This window comes from Scyliorhinus canicula, chromosome 3 (assembly GCF_902713615.1).
Source record: "Scyliorhinus canicula chromosome 3, sScyCan1.1, whole genome shotgun sequence".
NCBI lineage: Eukaryota > Metazoa > Chordata > Chondrichthyes > Carcharhiniformes > Scyliorhinidae > Scyliorhinus > Scyliorhinus canicula.
In genome coordinates, this window is record NC_052148.1 from 94,613,510 (window position 1) to 94,636,482 (window position 22,973).

The 22,973-nt window shown below is 46.3% G+C and overlaps 1 protein-coding gene across 1 annotated transcript in view; it reads left to right on the plus strand.

Annotated features, from left to right (window-relative positions):
• Window positions 1–22,973, plus strand: part of mtrex (Mtr4 exosome RNA helicase) — a 187,309-nt gene that overhangs the window by 120,752 nt on the left and 43,584 nt on the right. Inside the window, exons 17-22 of the mRNA XM_038790909.1 lie at window positions 5,486–5,658; window positions 11,043–11,111; window positions 12,539–12,667; window positions 14,321–14,431; window positions 14,768–14,956; window positions 18,119–18,282. Of these exons, the coding sequence (XP_038646837.1) occupies window positions 5,486–5,658; window positions 11,043–11,111; window positions 12,539–12,667; window positions 14,321–14,431; window positions 14,768–14,956; window positions 18,119–18,282 (835 nt within the window). The remainder of the gene's footprint in view (window positions 1–5,485; window positions 5,659–11,042; window positions 11,112–12,538; window positions 12,668–14,320; window positions 14,432–14,767; window positions 14,957–18,118; window positions 18,283–22,973) is intronic.

A 22,973-nucleotide genomic window follows, 5' to 3' on the forward strand; every position in this document is an offset into this window, starting at 1 on the left:
ATTTTGTATTTATATAACAACAAAGAACTGCAATAAAATACCAACAATAACAATAATGGTAACAGTCATAAACATTCGCCCATCCTTAATGAACAACAAAACATAGTAACAACAACTTAAGTTAACACAATATTAAGTTAAATAACCATAGGAAAAAAAAAATAGACACTCTCAGGGCAAATTTGACCGTCTCCAATTTTATAAATCCCGCCATATACAGACATATGGGCCCGATGCAGCACCTTAAATTGGATGAGACTAAGCCTCGCACAGGAAGAGGAAGAGTTGACTCTCTCCAAGGCATCCGCCCAAGTCCCATCCTCTATCTGCTCCCCTAGTTCCCCCTCCCATTTAGCCTTCAGCTCCTCCACTGACGAATCCTCCACCTCCTGCATTACCTTATAGATGTCAGACACCTTCCCCTCTCCGACCCACACCCCCGAAAGCACTCTGTCCATCGCCCCCCGCGAGGGCAGCAAAGGAAATTCCTCCAGCTGTCGCCTAGCAAACGCCTTTACCTGCAAGTATCTGAACATGTTCCCTTGGGGGAGCCCAAATTTATCTTCCAGTTCCCCCAGGCCCGCAAACCTCCCGCCAATAAACAGGTCCCTCAATTTACTGATGCCCACCCTTTGCCACCCCCTAAATCCCCCATCAGTGTTCCCGGGATGAACCGATGATTTCCACCTAATGGAGCCTCCATCGAGCCCCTTGTTTCCCCCCTATGCCGTCTCCACTGACCCCAGATTCTTAGGGTCACCGCCACCACCGGGCTCGTGGTATACCTCTTAGGAGAGAGCGGCAACGGCGCCGTTACCAGGGCACCCAGGCTCGTACCTCTACAAGACGCCATCTCCATTCTTTCCCCCCCCCCCCATCACACATTTACGCACCATTGACACATTGGCTGCCCAATAGTACCCCAAAAGGTTGGGCAGCGCCAGCCCACCTCTATCCCTCCCTCGCTCCAGGAAAACCCTCTTCACTCTCAGAGTCCCATGTGCCCACACGAAGCTCACAATACTGCTAGTCACCCTCCTAAAGAAGGCCCTGGGGATGAAGATGGGCAGGCACTGAAAGAGGAACAAGAACCTCGGAAGCACCGTCATTTTTACGGACTGCACCCTCCCTGCCAACGACAATGGCAGCATGTCCCACCTCTTGAACTACTCCTCCATCTGATCCACAAGCCTGGTGAAATTATGCTTGTGAAGAGTCCCCCAGTCCCTGGCCACCTGCACCCCCAGGTACCTAAAACTCTCCCCTGCCCTCCTAAGTGGGAGCCTACCAATTCCCTCCTCCTGGTCCCCAGGGTGCACCACAAACACCTCACTCTTGCCTAGATTTAGTTTATAGCCTGAAAAGGTTCCAAACTCAGCGAGCAGCTCCATCACCCCCGGCATCCCTCCCACCGGGTCCGCCACATACAGTAGCAGGTCATCGGCATACAACGACACCCTATGTTTCTCCCCACCCCGCACCAAACCCCTCCACCTCCCTGAATCCCTCAACGCCATCGCCAACGGCTCGATTGCCAATGCAAACAACAAGGGGGACAGGGGGCAACCCTGCCTGGTCCCTCGGTAAAGCCGGAAGTACTCCGACCTCCTCCCATTCATGGCCACACACGCCATCGGGGCCTCATATAGCAGCTTCACCCATCTAATAAACCCTTCACCAAATCCAAACCTCCCCAACACCTCCGATAAGTACCCCCACTCCACTCTATCGAAGGCCTTCTCCGCATCCAGCGCCACCGCTATCTCAGCCTCCCCCTCAATCGCCGGCATCATGATGACATTCAACAACCTCCGCACATTTGTGTTCAGCTGCCTTCCCTTAACAAAACCTGCCTGGTCATCGTGTACAACCCCTGGCACACAGTCCTCTATCCTGGTGGCCAGGATCTTTGCCAGCACCTTGGCATCCACATTAAGGAGAGATATGGGCCTGTATGAACCACACTGCTGGGGGTCCTTGTCCCTCTTTAAGATGAAAGAAATCAGCGCCCGCGACATCGTCGGGGGCAAAGTCCCCCCTTCCCACGCCTCATTAAGTGTCCGCACCAGCAAGGGGCCCACTAGGTCCACAAACTTTTTATAAAACTCCACCGGGAACCCATCCGGCCCCGGCGCCTTCCCTGACTGCATCTGCCCGATCCCCTTAACCAGCTCAATCGGCGCCCCCAACCCCTCCACCTGCTCCTCCTGCACCTTCGGGAAAGATAGCCCGTCGATAAACCTCTCCATTCCCCTCCTCTCCACCGGTGGCTCCGACCGGTACAGTTCCCCGTAAAAGTCCTTGAAGACCTCATTCACCTCTACCGCCTTCCGCAGCACATTCCCACTCTTATCTCTCACTCCAGCAATTTCCCTAGCCGCATCCCGCTTGCGGAGCTGATGAGCCAGCATCCTACACGCTTTTTCACCATGTTCATACACTGCCCCTTGTGCCTTCCTCCACTGTGCCTCCGCCTTTCTAGTGGTCAACAAATCAAATTTAGCCTGTAGGCTGCGCCTCTCCCCCAACAATCCCTCCTCTGGTGCCTCCGCGTACCTCCTATCTACCTCCAGCATCTTCCCCACCAGTCTATCCCTCCTCTCGCTCCTCTCCCTGTGTGCCCGGGTGGATATCAGTTACCCACGAATCACTGCCTTCAAGGCTTCCCAGACCATCCCCACCCGGACCGCCCCCGTATCATTCACCTCGAGGTAGCCCTCAATACTTGCCCGGACCCTCCTACACTCCGCCTCCTCCGCCAACAACCCCACATCCAACCGCCACAACGGGCGCTGGTCCCGCACCTCCCCCATCTCCAACTCTATCCAATGCGGAGCGTGGTCGGAGATTGCAATGGCCGAATATTCGGCCTCCTCCACTCTCGGAATCAGACCCCTACTCACCACGAAGAAGTCTATCCGAGAATAAACCCTATGTACATGGGAGAAGAAAGAATAGTCCCGTGCCCTCGGCCTCACAAACCTCCATGGGTCCACCCCTCCCATCTGGTCCCTAAACCCCCTCAGTACCTTGGGCGCCGCCGGCCTCCTACCCGTCCTTGAACTGGACCAATCCAGTGAAGGATCCAACACCGTATTGAAGTCCTCCCCCCATAATCAGACCTCCCGCCTCTAGATCCGGGACACGTCCCAGCATACGCCTCATAAAGCCCGCATCATCCCAATTTGGGGCATACACACTAGCAAGTACCACCTTCTCTCCCTGTAGCCTGCCCCTTACCATAACAAACCTACCCCCCTTATCCGCCACCACCTCAGTTGCCTCAAACGACACATTTTTCCCCACCAGAATCGCCACTCCCCGGTTCTTCACATCCAACCCGGAGTGGAAAACCTGCCCCACCCACCCCTTCCTCAGACGGACCTGGTCCGCCAACTTCAGGTGGGTCTCATGAAGCATTGCCACATTTGCCTTTAGCCCCTTCAGATGAGCAAGTACCCTAGACCGCTTCACCAGCCCATTCAGTCCTCTCGCATTCCAGGTGACCAACCGGATCAGAGGGAGTCCCGCCCCCTCCCCCGTCGACTGCCCGCCCCAGGCCAGCACCCCCCGCCCGACCCAGTCCCCACGGCGACAACACCTCACCTCTGTCCCCTCGGCCCACACCAGCTCCTTCCTGACCCTGTCAGCAGCAACCCGGTACCCCCCCGGCGCGGAACCCTCCTAGCCACGAACCGTCCTCCATTGTACTTCCGTGGGTCAGCTAACTTCTGCTGACCCCGGAAACTCCCGCCAAAAATCCGACCCCTCCCAGAGTGGGATCATCCCCCATTCTGTCACTCCTCAAGGCACCGCTCCAGCGCGGGGAGGAACCAGTTAAGGCCCCCCCCCCCCCCCCCCCCCCCCCCCCCCCCCCCCCCCCCCCCCATCATCATCTCCACCCCCCAGCCCTGCAACGCGGGAAACCAGGGGAAAGCCCGCACTTTCGCACTGCCCCACCACACCCTTCTGACGCAGCTCCCAAATACCAGCCCCACTCCATATCCCCAACGCTATACAGAATACAACAAACCCCCCCAGCCCCCCCCCCCGTAAAATACAAAACTCAAACAATGCCCCCCAACAAAAACCAGAACAACACCCCAATAAATAACCATATCAAAATTACAAAAGTACAGAAAAAACACAGCAACAGCAGGAACCAGCAATAAAGCATTACAACTGACCCCGCAACCCCCAACCCCTAGTTCGAGTCCAGCTTCTCCGTCCACACGAAGGCCCACGCCTCCTCCGGGGAATCAAAATAATAATGCCGCTCCAAATAAGTTACCCACATTCCAAACTTTATTTTCTTAAAGAGCACCTCCTTCGTCCGATTAAACCCGGACCGCCGCTTAGCCACCTCCGCACTCCAATCCTGGTAGATCCGTACTACCCCATTCTCCCAATTGCTGCTCTTCACCCTCTTGGTCCAGCGCAGCACACACTCCCGATCACTGAACCGGTGGAACCTCTATGGGCTTCCTCCAGCTCCAGGGCAGATGGAAAGATCCTGCCCCCACTCGCGAGTTCAGCATCGTGGCCACGTAGGTTGTCAGATCCGACCCCTCCAGCCCCTCCGCAAGGCCCAAGATCCTCAGATTCTTCCGCCTCATGCGGTGATCAAGCTCCTCGAAGCAGTCTTGCCACTTCTCATGGAGTGCCTCGTGCCCCTCCACCTTACTCACGAGGACCATGGCCTTGTCCTCTCGTTCAGCGGCCTGCGCCTGCAACGCCTGGATGGCAGCACCCTGGGTCGTCTGAATCTCCGAAAGCTTTTTATTTGTTTCCTGCAGAGAGCTCAGCACCTCAGCCTTAAAATCTGCAAAACAGCGCAGGAGAGCAGCTTGCTGCTCCTGCGCCCACAGCCTCCACTCCTCTGGTGCTCCGCCGGCCGCCATCTTGGAATCCTTCCCCCGTTTTTTCTGGGGAGCTGCTGCCGTTTTTCCCCCTTTCCACTCCGAGTTCGAGTCATAAAATGTGGAGAAAGTGATCACCACACCGTCTCCCACCGGGAGACGTCGAAAAAATTCAATTTTGGGCTCTAAAAAGAGCCGAAAAGTCAGTTTGAATCGGGAGCTCCCAAATGTGCGGCTTCCTACGTCATCGCTGCCACCCACCATTCGCATCCTTAATAGCAGTGTTAACACACGCCTTTGTCTTTGGTCCACAACACCTGTTACTATGAAGTGGTTCGAGAGCTTGGTCATGAACATTCTAGCATCGCCCCATCTGCAAGTTCTCCTCCAAGTCGAATGTTCTTTCTCTGTCAGTCGGTCAAAATCCTGGAATTTCCTTCCCAACAGCACTATGGGTATTCCTACACCACATTGACTTGCAGTGCTTCAAGAAGGCAACTCACTACCACCTCAGAGGCAATTAGGAAGGGCTGGTAAATGCTGGCCTTGTGAGCAATCCCACAAACAAAGAAAAATATGTAAATGTAGTTCATCTTGTTTAACTCATTATTTTGTGTGTCTTACAGGGGTCAAAGTATTGGAAGTGCAGTATAATGAAATTGAAATTCCCAATGAAGAGAGTGTTGTCACTTACTACAAAATAAGGCAGCAGCTGGCTAAACTGGGCAAAGAAATTGAGGAATACATACACAAACCAAAATACTGCCTACCATTTCTTCAGCCAGGCAGACTTGTTAAGGTATGCTTAAGGTAGTCATCAGAGATATATTTGTGATTATGTTTATGTTGCTTTGAATTCCAGCATGGGATATTGGCACAACCCACAGCAAACCATGCATGGAGGCTATGAACCAAGCAGCCCGTTCAACTTTGTTGCTTTCTTCCATCATTATTCTATTCAATCCTGCCCTTCGCCAACACCTTTCAGCTTTCTTTTGTATTTCATTGTCTAACCAGCATGAATTAAGACTCACTTGGACTGTAAACTGCTTAAACTAGTTTGGCTGAATGGCAATTTTCAGTGTGTGAAATAGAAAATAACATGGCACCCGTTCCATTGATGAGATATGGACATCGTGGGCATGACAGAATGTATTGCCCTTCCCTATTTGCAGTTCGGATGGTGGAGAACTGCATTTTAGAACCACAGCAGTTTGTGTGCTGAACGTACTTCCACATTCTGTTAGATGCGGAGTTCCAGGATTTTGACCCCATAACAATGAAAGAATTTATGAAGGAACACCAAGATATTTCCAAGTCATCGTGGTGTTTGTCCTGGAGAGAAAATTGAAAGTGGTGGTTTCTGTGGTGGGGGTCATACATTTGGGAGATGCTATCCACGTGAGTTGCTGCCGTACACACTGCAGCCATGCTACACCAGAGGTGGAGAAAATTAATATATAAGCTGGTGGAAGAGTGCCAACTCGGCACACTGCCTTTTCATGGTGTCGAGCTTCTACTGGACCTCCACTCAAGCCTAGGTTTTAAAAGTTACACCTTTCCCCTTGCATACCATTTTTAATTAATACATAGGGGAATGCCAACATTTAAATACTAAATGGAGGGAAAAAATTGCATGGTATTTAAAAACCTGCGCTTTCATCCTCCTAATTATCTTGCTGTTAGAAGATTTAGAGCAGCAGGAGTGAGGATGTAGGTTACACTAACACAGCATATAAAGACTAAGCCAATGATGCAAGATGATACTTTGAATGTGAGTCTTGCACGTAACTAAGTCGCAGCGTCTGGACCTGTAAAGACTTAATTATGTGCAAAGACTCACATTCAAAATATCATCTTGCATCATTGGCTTAGTCTTTATATGTTGTGTAAGTGTAACCTACATCTTCACTCACCTGATGAAGGAGCTACGCTCCGAAAGCTAGTGATTCCAAATAAACCTGTTGGTCTTCACCTGGTGTTGTGATACTTCTTACTGTGCCCACTCCAGTCCTGCAAGAGCAATGTCATTGAAACAGGAATTTAACCTCGAGTCACGAAGTTGAGAATCCAGTTCCTTGTAAGCACAGCCATTTGAATAGGCCGAAACAAATTCTTTACCATAGGCTGTTCATCAAAGGTTTGAAGCCAGACCACTTGTTAACTGTGACATTGCACACCTCACAGCAATTGCAAAATCTGTTTCCGTTATTGTAACAGTGGACTCACTCATAATAGCTCTTCCACCCCAAAGAATCTGCTTATCCGGGCCACTGTCATGTGGGCCCGATGAATGACCTTAAACTATATCGGGCTCAGCCTGGCACGTGTTGTGGACGCGTTGACTCTGCTCAACGCATCTGCCCAGAGACCATCCTCTTAACTCTCCACCTAACGCCTTCCCATCTGTGTATCAGTTCCTCAGTCTGTATTTCCTCTGACCCCAAGTGTCCAAAACCCTCCCTTCTCCCGCCCACACTTTGGAAACTACCCTGTCCTATATCCCCCTTGGTGGTAGGAGTGGGAAGGTTGAGACCTGCCTGTGTAGGAAGTCACACGCCTGCAGGTACCTAAATTCATTCTCTCCTGTCAGTTCAAATTTCACCTCCAGTTACCTCAAGCTGGGAAAGCTCCCTTCTATAAAAATATCGCCCGTCCTCTCGATCTCTGCTCTCTGCCACTTCCGGAACCCTCCATCTAACCTCCCCGGGGCAAACCGGTGACTATTGCAAATTGGGGACCAGACCGATGCTCCCACATGTTTCCTCCATTGCCCCCAAGACTCTCAGGGCTGCGACCACCACGTGGCTAGTCGAGTAGCGTGCCGGCGGGAAGGGCGGAGGTGACGTTACCAACGCCCCCCCCCCAAACTAGTGCCCTTACAAGATGCCCCCTCCACTCGCTCCCACACTATCCACTTCCTAATCATGGCTATATTCACCGTACAGTAATAATTACTGAAGTTCGGGAGCACCAGCCCGCCCTCCCCCAGGCTGCGCTCCAACATCCCCTTTTTAACTTGCGGGGTCTTGCCCGCCCATACAATGTCCGAGATCACCTTATTGACCTGTTTAAAAAAGGACCGAGGAATAAAGATGGGGGAGACACTGAAACACAAGCAGGAATCTCGGGAGAACCGTCATTTACACTGTCTGTACCCTCCCAGCCTCCTTCATTTGGTCGATTATTCAGGCCAGATTAAGCTTGTGCAGCCGTTCCCATTCCCACGCCACCTGGATGCCTAGGTACCGAAAGCTTCCCCCTACCACTCTAAACAGCAACTCCCTCAGTCACCTCTCCTGCCCCGTTGCCTGGATTGTGAACATCGCGCTTTTCCCCATGTTCAATTTATAACCTGAAAACCGGCCAGAATCCCCATATTTCTTCCATTCCTTCCAATGGGTCGACACAGATGAGATCAGATTGTCCGTGTATAGCGAGACTGTGTTCAACCCCTCCCAGGACCAGTCCCTTCCAGCCCTATGAGGCTTTCAACGCAATTGCCAGCGGTTCTATGGCCAGTGTGAACAACAGCGGGGAGAGGGGGCATCCTTGCCTCATCCCCCGGTGCAACCTAAAATGGCCCGATGTCAGCCTTTTCGTCCGAACACCTGCCACAGGCGCCTGATACAGCAGCCTGACCCAGTCAATGAAGCCCCGCCCAAATCCAAACCGCCCCAATACCTCTCACAGATAATCCCATTCCACCCGGACAAATGCCTTCTGCGTCCATTGCGACCACTACCTCTCCGTCCCTACCCTCTGGGAGCATCATGATAACATTCATAGAACATAGAAAAATACAGTACAGAGCAGGCCCTTCGGCCCACGATGTTGTGCCGAACTTTTGTCCTAGATTCAAAAGCCTCCTTATGTTGGCTGCCAACTGCCTCCCCTTAACAAATCCTGTCTGGTCCTCCCCAATCACGTCCAGGACACAGTCCTCAATCCTGGAGGACAAGATCTTAGCCAACAATTTGGCGTCTTCATTTAGTAGGGAGATCGGTCTGTAGGACCCGCATAACTCTGGGTCCTTATCCTGCATCAGGATCAATGAGATAGTGGCCTGTGACATCGTTGGGGGCAGCCCCCCTCTCTCCATTCCTCATTAAATGTCCTCATCAGCAGTGGCCCCCAACATCCTAGAGAGCTGTTTGTTAGACTCCAGGGGATACCCATCCGGTCCCATGGCTTTACCCGACTGCATGGTCTTCAGCCCACCTGCTATCTCTTCCAACCCGATTGGGGCCCCCAGCCCTTCTACCAACTCTTCGTCAACCTTCGGGAACTTCAGCCCCCCTAAGAATTGTCTCATCCCCTCCGGCCCAGCTGGGTGTTCCGACTCATGCAGTCTGCTGTAGAACTCCTCAAACGACTTATTGACCCGAGCTGAATCTCCGACCCGGTTGCCATCTCTGACCCTTGCTTTCCCAATCTCCCTGGCCACCTCCCGCTTTCTAAGCTGCTGGCCTTCTAGAGCGCAGGCATTCTGCTGGCCTTCTCCCCTTATTAATAAATTGCACCCCTCACCTTCCTCAGCTTCCCTGTAGTTAACAAGCCAAACTCCGCCTGTAGCCTCAGTCGTTCCCTTAGAAACCATGCCTCTGGGGTTTTTGCATACCTCCTGTCGACCTGTAGTATTTCCTTTATTGGTTGGTCCGTCTCTGCTCTGTCTGCCTTCTCCCTGTGGGCCCTTATCGAGATCAGCTCCCCTTTAACCACCGCCTTCAGCGCCTCCCAGACCACCGCAGCTGAAACCTCTCCAGTGTTGTTGACTTCCAAATACTTCTGGATACATTTTGTCAGCCGCCCACACACCTCATCAGCTAAAAGTCCCACGTCCAGCTTCCAGTGCTGGCGCTGGCTACTCTCCTTGCTAACCTGCAGGTCAACCCAGTGCGGGGCATTATCCGTGATCGTTGAGTACCCAATTGTCCACTACCCCAGCCAGTAAAGCCCTGTTCAGGATTTAACAAAGTCAATGCGGGAGTACATTTTATGCACATGCGAGTGGAAGAAAACTTTCACTCTCGGCCGCCCAAATCTCCATGGGAGCCCCCCACCCCCCAGCTCCTTTGCCATTGCTGGCATCCTGCCTGCCCTTGAGCTAGATTAGTCTAGCTCTTGGTTAATGACTGTGTTCAAACCCCCCCCCCCCCCCCAAAATAACTAGCTTATGCGAATCCAGGTCTGGATCTTCCCCAACATCCTCCTTATGAACTCGTTTATTAATCAGGATCACCACCCCTCTTGTCTTCGAGTCCAGCCCCGCGTGGAAAACCTGTCCGACCCATCCCTTCCTTAGTCCGACCTGGTCACTTACTCCTGCAACATTGCCACATCCGTCTAAAGTCCCCTCAAATGCACGAACACGCGTGCCCTCTTAACCGGCCCATTTAGCCCTCTTGCATTCCGTGTGATCAGCCTGGTTGGGGGACTTCTCGGACGCACCTATGCAAACGTAAACAATCCCAACTTGGAGTATAGTGTTCAATTCTAGTCACCACACTACCAGAACGATGTGGAGGCTTTAGAGAGGGTGTAGAAGAGATTTACCAGGATGTTACCTGGTATGGAGGGCATAAGCCAAGAGGAGAGTTTGAATAAACACGGTTTGTTCTCACTGGAATGAAGGAGGTTGAGGGGCAACCTGATGGAGGTCTACAAAATTATGAGGGGCATAGACGGAGTGGATGGTCAGAGACTTTTTCCCAGGGTGGAGGGGTCAATTACTTGGGGGCGTCGGTTTAAGGGGCAAGGTTTAGAGGAGATGTACTAGGCAAGTTTTTTAAAAAATTTTTTTACAGAGGGTAGTGGGTGCCTGGAAGTCGTTACCGGAGGAGGTGGAAGCAGGGATGATAGTGACGGTTAAGGGGCATCTTGACAAATACATGACTAGGATGGGAATAGAGGGATACGGACCCAGGAAGTGTAGAAGATTGTAGTTTAGTCGGGCAGCATGGTCGGCGCAGGCTTGGAGGGCCGAAGGGCCTGTACCTGTGCTGTACTTTTCTTTGTTCTTTGTTTGTTTGTTCTAAAGTGGGAAATTTGACAGTAATTGTGCTTTTAAAATTTTGTTTTCTGGATTGTCAGTGACATACATCATTAGTTTGACTATTTAATGTACAATATTTAGAAACAAACAGAATTTTAAGTAATCTTTAATAATCTTTTGTCTTTCAGGTGAAAAATGATGAAGATGACTTTGGTTGGGGAGTTATCATAAATTTTAATAAGAAATCTAACGTTAAGGTAAACGGCTGGATTAATAAAGTATATAAAAATTTCATCATTATCGGAGGATAATTTGCTCACTGAAAACAATGTTTTTGAAGGACTTGTTTAAGCATTATATTGCTTCAGAAATGCAAAATGCGAAACAAACTGATTGATAAAAGCTTATTGTTATCAGTAACGTGCAATATGTAACAGCTCATCACCACCATTCTAAAGGTAATTAAAGATGGGCAATAAAAATGCTGACTTAACCAGCAATGTTTATTTCCCATTGAAAATTTTTTTTTAAAGTATGTCCCTTGCACTTAAAGCTGAAGGAGAACAATTGCGGCTAATATGTTTAACTGGCAGATATAGCTCATTTGAGACATTATAAGGTATATCTTTCCCCCTCTCTCATCTGTCTCTTTCTATAAGAATTTGCCTGTTGTTCTGGCCAACATTTATCCCCCAATGAAACCATGAAACAGAACAGCTGGTCAGATATCTGTCACTCGGACCATGCTTTATGCAGGTTATGCATTTCTCAGATTTTTTTAAAATTTAGAGTGCCCAATTCATTTTTTCCAATTAAGGGGCAATTTAGCATGACCAATCCACCTACCCTGCACATCTTTTGGATTGTGGGGGCGAAACCGCGCAAACACGGGGAGCCGATTTGATTCACTCTATGTGAAATCAGAAATGGTTGAAGGCACGAGATACTATGCAGGCTGTGCACCCTGACAGTCCGGCAACAGTATTGAAGACGTGCTTCAGAGCTACCCACACCACTAACCTAGCTGTTTCAGTTAATATACGACACCAGCAATATACAACACCAGCCCAGATATGTCTTGTGCACAAAAAGGACAATCCAACCTGCCCAAATGCCACCTCATCAGTCTAGTTTCCATCAGCAAAGTGGTGGAATGTGTCATTGACAGTGCAATCAATTCGCACTTAGCAAAAACCTGCTGACTGACGCTTTGATTCCACCAGGGCCACCCAGATTCTGACCTCTTTACAGTCTCAGCCCAAACATGGAAAAAAGTGCTGAACTCGGGTGTGGTGAGAGTGACTGCCCTCGACAATAAGGCAACATTTGATCACCAAGTATAGCATCAAGAAGCCAAACCAAACCTGAAGTCAGTAGGAATTGGTGGGGAAACTCTCCACTGCTTGAATTCATACCAAGCAGGAAGAAAAATGATTGTGGTTGTTGGAGGTCAACCATCTCACTCCCATGGTATTGCTATAGGGGATCCTCAGAGTTGTGTTCGGGGCCTAACCATCTGCTGCTGCTCCATTAACTACTCTTTCTAAAAATACTTGGTAGTTTTATTCACATGTTTAGTTTCTCTATGATTTGCAGACCACTAGTAATAGAAAACTATGCACAAAATATACTGAAAGAAATTACAGCTCTGGTTACAATTCTCAATCCTTGTTCATATTCACAGCCTAACACTGGTGACCTAGATCCTTTGTATGTGGTGGAAGTTTTGTTGCATTGCAGTAAAGACAGTGTGAAGCTTGCAGCATCAGGAGCAGCTAAACCAGCAAAACCAGGGGACAAAGGGGAAATGCAGGTTTGTGGATTGCAGTTCCGTTCAGCTAAGTTGAAAACAATATTAATGTAATGCTGCCATTTGCTTATTACAGTAGAGATCTGGGACCATCCAGATCTTAAACACTGATTGTTCAATATTTAACTTAAATTGAAGACATACTTCCAGCAGCTTTTTGGGTTGAATATGTATTGATATGTGAATTTTGTGCTCCTGGTGAGATGAAACTGACAGTTGCGCATCAGTGTCAAGTAGTTTTAAGTGCACATCATTGAAACGGTGGAAGGTTTTCATACCCTGTTTTTATCTTTGGCGTCCAGGTGACCAGACAACTGTTAATTAAAAAATTGCTAGCATATCTAAGTTTTAAAGACTTTCTGTCGTCTGTGGTATTGTTTCCAGACAGATTTTTTAAAAATCCTCTTGTTTACTTATGTACTGCTCTTGAATTATTTATCTCTATATCCTTTGTCTTGCACTGATTCCTTCCCTGGCATTCATGCACTTTACATGCACATTTTTTAAAAAATGTCTCTGACATTTTATTATACTTATCCCATCTCTATCTTTATATGAGTCACATTTTCCCTTTGTCATCTATCTTCCAAGTCCCATGCTATATATGTCTCCTGCTTTACCTATTCATTCAATGTGTAACTTTTTTTGGGGATAATATTTGTGTCCAAAAGTGATCCATCGTCTTCAGACTAATTCTTCAGAATTTCCAAACCAGGCTCTTGAGAAACGCGGTTAAGGAATTTAACTGTCTTTACAACATGGAATGTTCTTGCTCTTGCTGAAGAGGGAGTTAAGTCCAAAGAAGTTAAGTGCAAATCGGCAAGTGCCAAGTATAGGGACCTACAATATACATGTTAGCATAGAAAATTAGTTATGATAAATGAAGCAGTTTTGGGCACTGTTCCCATCTCTTCCACCTCCAACCCCCACATATATAGCTACATATAAAGATATGGCCAGGTGTTTTTTTGCCCCTGTTTGTTTTTAATCTAATTAGCTTATCCTTTTTTTACATCACTGATGCATGTTCAGAGACTTGGGCACCTGAGTTGTTCGACATCACTTTATGCATGAAGCAGCAAAAACAAAGCACAAATCATTAATTGGCAGACTATGTGAGATTAACACTTTTAAAGAGTATCTAATTCTTTTTTCCAGTTAAGGACAATCAATTTATCTTGCCCAATTAACCAACCCTGCACATCTTTGGGTTGTGGGGGTGAGACTCAGGCAGACACGGGGAGAATGTGCAAACTTCATAGTGACCTGGGTCCTCGACGCCGTGAGGTAGCAGTGCTAACCACTGTGCCAATATGCTGCCCTAACATTTTCCAATTTCTGTGCATATTAAATCCATGCTGGATTGTATCAGTGCACCAAGTTTGCATGGTTAAATTGTGACAAAGCAATTGCCACCTTGCCTTATTTTATCTTGTATCATCCATTCTTGTTTGATTCAGCAATGAGTTTCTGTGCGCATTTTCTTTCACACATATGAGTGGAAGCGTAGATGAGGCAGGATATTCATATCTTTTTTCGTATGTGTTATATCCTTTGCCTAATTCATCAAATCCCAATAGATTGAGCATATCTTTGTATTCTGTGTACTTGGCTATAATGTAATTTTGTCATAATAATTTCTTCTTTATTCAACAGGTTGTTCCCATCCTACTTCATTTAATAACAGCCATCAGTAGTGTACGACTATATATTCCAAAAGATCTGAGATCATTGGACAATAGGCAAAGTGTTTTGAAATCAATACAGGTAAATTATTTTATCCAGCAGTTTATTTGAGAGCCATGGATTCTAGCTCCAGTCCCACCCCAGCTATCTCAGTTTCTTACTTAAACTGCATTGAACTTTAAATGAGTGCAAGCATGTTTGAGAAAATGGGCAGAAGATTTTTTTTAAAAATCCATATGAAATGTAAGGGCAGGATTTTCCAGTTCCACCAGATGCTTGGATTGTCCAATCCTGCCAAATGTCAATGGACTTTTGGATGCCAACTGCACCTGTGGCAGATTCTGCCACAGTGGGTCAGGAAAATCAAAGCCAAAGCTTTATAGCCCTGTATGTTATTAACATTTCTGTTTATTTTAGGAAGTACAGAAGAGATTTCCTGATGGTGTACCGTTACTGGATCCAATTGATGATATGGGAATCAAGGATCAGGGACTGAAAAAAGTAATCCAGAAAATAGAGGCTTTTGAGCATAGAATGTATTCACATTCTATGCACAATGACTCAAATTTGGAAACTGTTTACAAGCTTTGCGAGAGGAAAGCCCAGGTAAGGGACCTACATTGAGTAATATGTTATTTGTGAGGAAACAACATTATTTTAATAATGGCTATAAATGGTCTTTATGGATATCAAATATTTTAAAAAAAATAATAATTTAGAGTACCCAGTTAATTTTTTCCAATTCAGGGGCAGTTTAGCATGGCCCTACCCTGCACATCTTTGGGTTGTGGGGGCGAAACCCACGCGAACACGGGGAGAATGTGCAAACTCCACATGGACAGTGACCCAGAGCCGGGATTGAACCTGGGCTCTCGGCACCGTGAGACTGCAGTGCTAACCACTGTGCCATGTGCTACCCTTGGGTATCAAATATAAACTTCTGGCATCATAAATGTTGGGTTCTTGCGATAAAGGAACGGCAATAATTATGGGTGACTTTAATCTACATATAAACCGGACAAAGTGGATTGGCAGTAGTAGCCTGGATGAAGAGTTCTTAGAATGCTTTCGAGAGATTTTCTGAGACAATGGTGTCCTGGAACCAAAGAGAGGGCAGGTAGACTTAGTATTATATAGACTTAGTATTATATAATGTGACAGGATTAATTAATAACCTCGGTGTAAGGACACCCGATAGCAGCAACCTCAATATGATTAAAATCCACATCCAGTTTAAAAGGGAGAAAAAAAATCAGAAAATACTGGAGAATTTCAGCAGGTCTGACACCATCAGTGGAGAGAAAAGGCAGCTAGCGTTTTGAGTCTAGATGACTCTTTATCTTTGTCGTCCAGATTTGAAACATTGGCTCTCAAGAAGGTTGAGCCAGGTTAGGTGGACAAGGACAACTGTATACCGGATAGATCAATAGAGAAGCAGTGGCAGACATATAAGGGGAAATTTAGAATACGTATATTCCTGCCTTATTTGGGGAAAGATATAGTGGCATTGGAGGCTGTTAAGGGGAAGCTCACTAGATTGATTCTGGGATTTGACTTATGAAGAGATTGAGCAGTTTAGGCCTATATGACCCGGAGTTCAGAAGGATGAGGGAAGATCAAATTGAGGTATAAGAGATGATTAAAGGTATGGCTAAAGTAGATGTGGAGCAGATGCTTCCTCTTGTGGGGCATTCTAGAACGAGAGGTCATCGCCTCAGGATAAGGGATAGCAAATTAAAACCGAGATGAGGAGAAACTACTTCTCCCAAAAGGTCGTGAATCTGTGGAATTCGCTACCCCAGAGTGCGGTGGATGCTGGGACAGTGAGTAAATTTAAGGAGGAGTTAGTCAGATTTTTGATTAGTAATGGGTTGAAGGGTTATGGAGAACAGGCAGGATGGTGGAGTTGATGCCATGATGAAATCAGCTGTGATCATATTGAACGGTGGAGCAGGCTGGAGAGGTTAAGTTTCCTCCTGCTGTTCCCAGTTCTTATGTTCTAACAAAGAGCTATTCTGTCTAATTCAACCTTCCAGCTCTTGGTCTGTGGCCCTATAGGTAACAGCATCTCAAGCACAAATCTGCTGTTAATTAGGGGATTTGTTGATTAATAAGGGGATCAGGGGTATGGGGAGAAGGTAGGAGGTAGGGAAGAGGAACATATCAGCCAAGATTGAATGGTGGAGCAGACACGATGGGCCGAATGGCTTAATTCTGCTCCTATATCTTATGGTCCTACGGACCCCGTAAGAAACATTTTTGTTCTGTTGATTTAAACTACAAAAAATTGATTGTTGTGTAATAGGTACAGACATTCAAAAACAAGTTTATAGTACTATTAAATTTCTTTTAAGTGTCTATTAATTAAAAAGTTATCTTCTTTAACAAAGTACTTAGTCGTTATTTTTATCGTTCTTAATGGGAGGAGCGATATTGCTTGTTTTGTTTAATATTAGTGCTGCTCAAGATCTGGATTCTCATTTCTCTCTCTCACACACAGATTCTGACCACTCACTCACCACACATACAAATATATATGCTCAACTCTCGCGCGCACACCTTTCACGCAAAATACACACCTCTCTCCATGTCTGTCTCACTCGCTCACACACCTCACTCATTCATACATGCACATACTCTCCCCTCTTGCTCTCTCACATCGATACACATACTGATCTCTCACTCACGTAATCTCACACATTCGCCTCACATACGCTGTCTCTCTCTCACACACATTCAAACTCCCCTCTCTCTCACACACCTTCAACTCCCTCTCTCCAACTCAAATACATACCTCTGTTTTTACACATACACACATACTCACTATCCTCTCCCTCTCACATGCCTGTAGTCTCCGTTCTTCCTCTTGCTCTCCTCTTACTCCTGCCTCAGAACCAGCTATCTCCCTCACTCCACGGCCTGCTGCCTCCCTTGCCCAGTGGCCGCCGCCCCTCTCATCCCATGGCCGCCGCCCATCCCAACGCATCACCCACCCTTCCTATGACTCCATTGTCTGCTGTATCTCTCTCCATTATCTGGTCTGCCTGTTGCTCTGCCATTTTCTCTCCCTGGTTGCACCATCCGCTGTAGTTCAGTCTCCTGGTCTCTGCCTGGCTCCCCTGTCCATTCTCTCCCTCCCTCTAGATCTCTGAAAACCTATGCCAATGAGCCTACCTGCAGCCAATCCATGGAGAAACCAACCTTTTATTGGATGAGCAGCTCTACAGTATTTTTAAAGTGTTATATATCAGCCTGACCTACCGAAGGACCCCTGGATATATCCAACAGAACCTCCTTCTTCCCTGGGACATTGTTTGGGAAGCCTTGCCGTAGCAATATTCCATGATTGGCTTCTTAACTGCTGCTCTGCTGCGACCATTAAATAACCAACCTCTGGACCTATCTCTTGTTTTAATACTTCACTCAATATCACCTTATTTTGCCTTGCACCATCACCAATTTTGTAATTTAATTACTCCTGCCCTGTACCCTGCCACAGACAACTCCTCTTAGTTTTTTTCCTCCTCCAGTTTTTTTCCTGGCTTTCCATTTACTTAAAAGTTGTTCATCTGTAATATTTTCCAGTTTTGATGCCTTTGACATGAAATATAAACAAGAATGTGTCCTATAAAATGGTGAAAAACTTGATTAAACTTTGAAAGCATTGACACCCACTTGATAAATAATTGCTTTGAGATTTGCACCACCTAGTCGATCATGCCCCCTATTAAATTTTACTTGCATGTATTCATATGTTTCTATATATAGATTGCTGGGGATATCAAAGCAGCAAAGCGAGAGCTAAAGAAAGCTCGAACAGTTTTGCAGATGGATGAACTGAAATGCCGTAAACGAGTGATCAGGCGATTAGGCTTTGCCACTTCGTCTGATGTCATTGAAATGAAAGGACGAGTCGCTTGTGAAATAAGCAGGTCAGACATTAAGAAAGCCAACAATGCCAATTTATGTTATCAGCATTTCTGAAAACACTTGAATATTTCACATTATTTCTCCCATCCTAATTGTTGCCACAATTTCCAATCTCCATTGTAAGAACACTTAATTCCTGGACAAACTTCAAAACTTCACTTGTAAATCTGATGCAATGCAACACACATGTTTGGTTTTCCTTTCTGATGCATCTGAAAAGAGATTGATGTTACAGTCTTAGTATAAGTGCACAGCAGTTTTGCTTTCTTACACCACTGTGGTTACAGTGGTAAGGCTACCTAGATACACTGATTACTCGACTTCACATTAATTCATTTTAAAATTCTGATTTACATCACATAATTTAGTATCTATGCAAAGCTTAAGCTGTTTTGCTCCAGTGCTAAACTTGTGGTGTAAATTAGATCTTATATAGGCTAGAGCTTCTATTTGAGAGGAAACTCTTTGACATTATAGTTCGTATTCTGGATAAGTTTACATATTGCTTTTGATATTTCTGCGTGCTTAAGAGCACACTGTTGCACTCGAATTGAAACTAAACATTTATGAGGCAATGGCTGAATAATATGTGAATATCAGTGTTCCTGCTTTCCGAGCATTCTTTTTTTTAAAATTTAAGAGTACCCAATTGACTTTTTCCAATTAAAGGGCAGTTTAGCGTGGCCAATCCACCAACCCTGCACATCATTTGGGTTGTGGGGCGAAACCCATGCAAACACGGGGAGAATGTGCAAACTCCACACGGACAGTGACCCAGAGCTGGAATCGAACCTGGGACCTCGGATTCGTGAGGCAACAGGGCTAACCCACTGCCTTCAGAGCATTCTTTGACCTTGTTTGACTTAGCCACCTCTGAAAGCAATTGAAAGTTCAAACCAACAAATAGTCCCAGGAGATAATTTCTGAAAAGAGCAGATTGTTGGTTGTTAAGCTCCATTTTGAGATTTTCTGAGAACTTCTCAACATTTTGCAAATTTCCTCAAAACTTGAGCATCTTAACCAGGCCTTTGGTCCCTCACCATAGCAATTCCCTTTTCTGAATAACATCCATTTTTTTGGTCCTCCTTAATAAGAAGACAGTTTCTAGTTATATAAAAGGAAAGTGAGTGATGAAGAGCAATGTAGCCCACGAAACGCTGAAAATGGAGATATCGTCAGTGATAACGGGGAAATGGCAGACACGTTGAACAATTACTTGACCTCAGTGTTTAGAGTAGAAAAGGAGGATAACTTGCTGGACCTCCCGAAAAAATTAATAACCATTAGAGGACAGGAACTTAACACAATTAACGTAAGTGCAGCATCACTAACTCGGAAATTAATGGAATTAAAGAGTGACAAATCCCCAGGACCTGACAGTTCCCATCTGAAGGTGTTAAAGGAAGTAGGGGAGCACATTTTAGATGCCCTAACTATAGTCTTTCAGAGTTCCCTAGATTCTGGAATAGTCCCTCTTGATCGGAAAATTGCACATGCCACTCCACTTTTGAAGAAGGGTAAAAGGGTGAAACCAGGGAATTGCAGGCTAGTTAACCCAACGTCTGTGGTGGGGAAATTGCTGGAGTCTATATTTAGGGATGGGGTAACTGAACACCTTGAAAAGTTTTGGTCGGTCAGGGAGAGCCAGCATGGATTTGTGAAGGGAAAGTCATGCCTGACTAATCTTATTGAATTTTTTGAAGAGGCCACTAAGGTATTGGACAGTGGAATGTCTATAGGGCAGCATGGTAGCATAGTGGTTAGCACTGTGGCTTCACAGCGCTAGGATCCCAAGTTCGATTCCCTGCTGGGTCACTGCGGAGTCTGCAAGTTCCCCTGTGTCTGCGTGGGTTTCCTCCGGGTGCTCCGGTTTCCTCCCACAGTCCAAAGACGTGCAGGTTAGGTGGATTGGCCATGCTAAATTGTCCTTAGTGTCCAAAGAGGTTAGGAGGGGTTATTGGGTTAAAGGGATAGGGTTGAAGTGAGGGCTTAAGTGGGTCGGTGCAGACTCAATGGGCCGCATGGCCTCCTTCTGAACTGTATGTTCTATAGATGTCATTGATATGGACTTCCAGAAGGTATTTGATGAAGTCCTACACAGGAGACTGTTAACTAAGGTGGAAACCCACGGAGTTGAGGGCAAATTATTGACATGGTGAAGGAAATTGGTTGAGTGGCAGGCAACTGAGAATGAGGATGATGGATAATTACTCTAATGGACAGTAGGTGACTCGTGGTACATTGAAATTAGAATGAGATATTGACAGACGAGATGAATGGGCACAGTTGTGGCAGATGGAATTTAATGTAAGCAAGTGTGAAGTTATCCATTTTGGACCAAAAAAGGATAGAGCAGAGTGCTTTCTAAATGGAAAGAGGTTAGGTACAGTGGATGTCCAAAAGAGTCATGGGAATTCAGATGCATAGGTCCTTAAGATGCAGGAACAAGTGCAGAAAATAATCAAAAAGGTTATTGGAATGCTAGCCTTTTTATCTAGAGGATTAGAATATAAAGACACATGGGTTATGCTGCAGCAAAACCCTGGTTAGGCCCCACTTGGAGTACTGTGAACATTTCTGGGCACCACACCTTAGGAAGGATATTTTGGCCTTGGAGGGAGTGCAACTTTAGTTTACGAAAATTATACCTGGATTACGGGGTTGAATTGTGAGGAGGGATCACTCAAATTAGACCTGTTTTGACTACAATTTTAATGGGTGAAAAATTCAAGATATTAACAGGGAAACACAGGGTAGGTAAACATAAACTATTTCCACTGGTTGGAGATTCTAAAACTAGGGGGCATAGTCTAAAAAATAGGGCTAGACCATTCAAGAAAGATGTTAGGAAGCAATTCTTCACTCAAAGGGTGGTGGAGGTTTGGACCTCTCCCACAAACAGCAGTTGAAGATTGATCAGCTGTTAATTTTAAATCTGAGATAGATAGATTTTTAATAAACAAAGATATTAAAGGATATTGGCCTCATGCAGGTACATGGAGTTAGGTCACAGATCAGCCATGATCTGTAGGCAACACGGTAGCACTGTTGCATCAAAGCGCCAGGGTCCCAGGTTCGATTCCCGGCTTAGGTCTTTGTCTGTGCGGAGTTTGCACGTTCTCCCTGTGTCTGCGTGGGCTTCCTCCGAGTTCTCCGGTTTCCTCCCACACATCTCGAAAGACGTGCTGTTAGGTGAATTGGACATTCTAAATTCTCCCTCTGTGTACCCGAACAGGCGCTGGAATGTGGCGACTCGGAGCTTTTCACAGTAACTTCATTGCAGTGTTAATGTAAGCCTACTTGTGACAATGAAGATTGTTATTATTATCTCATTGAATAGGGGGACAGGCTCAAGGGACTGAATGACCTACTCCTGGTCCTATGATCCTACCTAATCTATTATTTCCTATTTATTGAGATGGAACCATATCAGATGCCTTCTGGAAATCCAAAATAAAGGGCATAGTTTTATGACACTTATTTTCTTACAGAGTGTGTCACCCCAAACTTTTCTGCATTAAATTTCATCTGCTATATATCTTTTTACTGTTTAAATGCCTGTGAAAGAATTTGGAAACTTGCATGTCAGTTGCCACTTCTCAAACGCTCTGATTGCTTCTCTTATTTTGTTTCCCTTCTGACCTTTCTATATCTAGTCTTACTTGTGTTATCAACCTGACATCTGTTCATGGTCACCCTTTTCTGCTCCATCAGACTTTCTGGCTCTTTTGTCATTCAGGGAGCTGTGGTTTTGTTTGCCCTTTCCCTCTTGTGGGAATACCTCTTGGCTGCAATTGAACCATCTCCTCTAAAAGGCAGTCCATTGTTCCTTTCCAATTTCGCCTGTGAATCTTTGATTCCAATTTACCTAGAACTGATCTGATCTCTCTTCCCACTGAAATTACTCCACTTCTAATTATGGTCTTAATTTAAATATGTTTTTATGCTGACTGTCTTGGACCACAGTAAGAAGTCTTACAACACCAGGTTAAAGTCCAACAGGTTTGTTTCAAACACGAGCTTTCGGAGCAGTGCTCCTTCCTCCACCTGAGGAAGGAGCACTGCTCCGAAAGCTCGTGTTTGAAACAAACCTGTTGGACTTTAACCTGGTGTTGTAAGACTTCTTACTGTGCTCACGCCAGTCCAATGCCGGCATCTCCACATCATGTCTTGGACCAGTTCTTCTTTGTTCAGATGCTCTGCCCTTCTTGAGACAAGAGACCAACTGAAGCCCAAGCAATGATTTATGCCGTCTTGACATTGCCTATGCTTTTGCATCTTGTTATCCCTATTTATAGAACATAGAACATAGAACGATACAGCGCAGTACAGGCCCTTCAGCCCTCGATGTTGCACCGACATGGAAAAAAACTAAAGGCCATCTAACCTACACTATGCCCTTATCATCCATATGCTTATCCAATAAATTTTTAAATGCCCTCAATGTTGGCGAGTTCACTACTGTTGCAGGTAGGGCATTCCACGGCCTCACCACTCTTTGCGTAAAAAACCCACCTCTGACCTCTGTCCTATATCTATTACCCCTCAATTTAAGGCTATGTCCCCTCGTGCTAGCCACCTCCATCCGCGGGAGAAGGCTCTCGCTGTCCACCCTATCTAACCCTCTGATCATTTTGTATGCCTCTATTAAGTCACCTCTTAACCTTCTTCTCTCTAACGAAAACAACCTCAA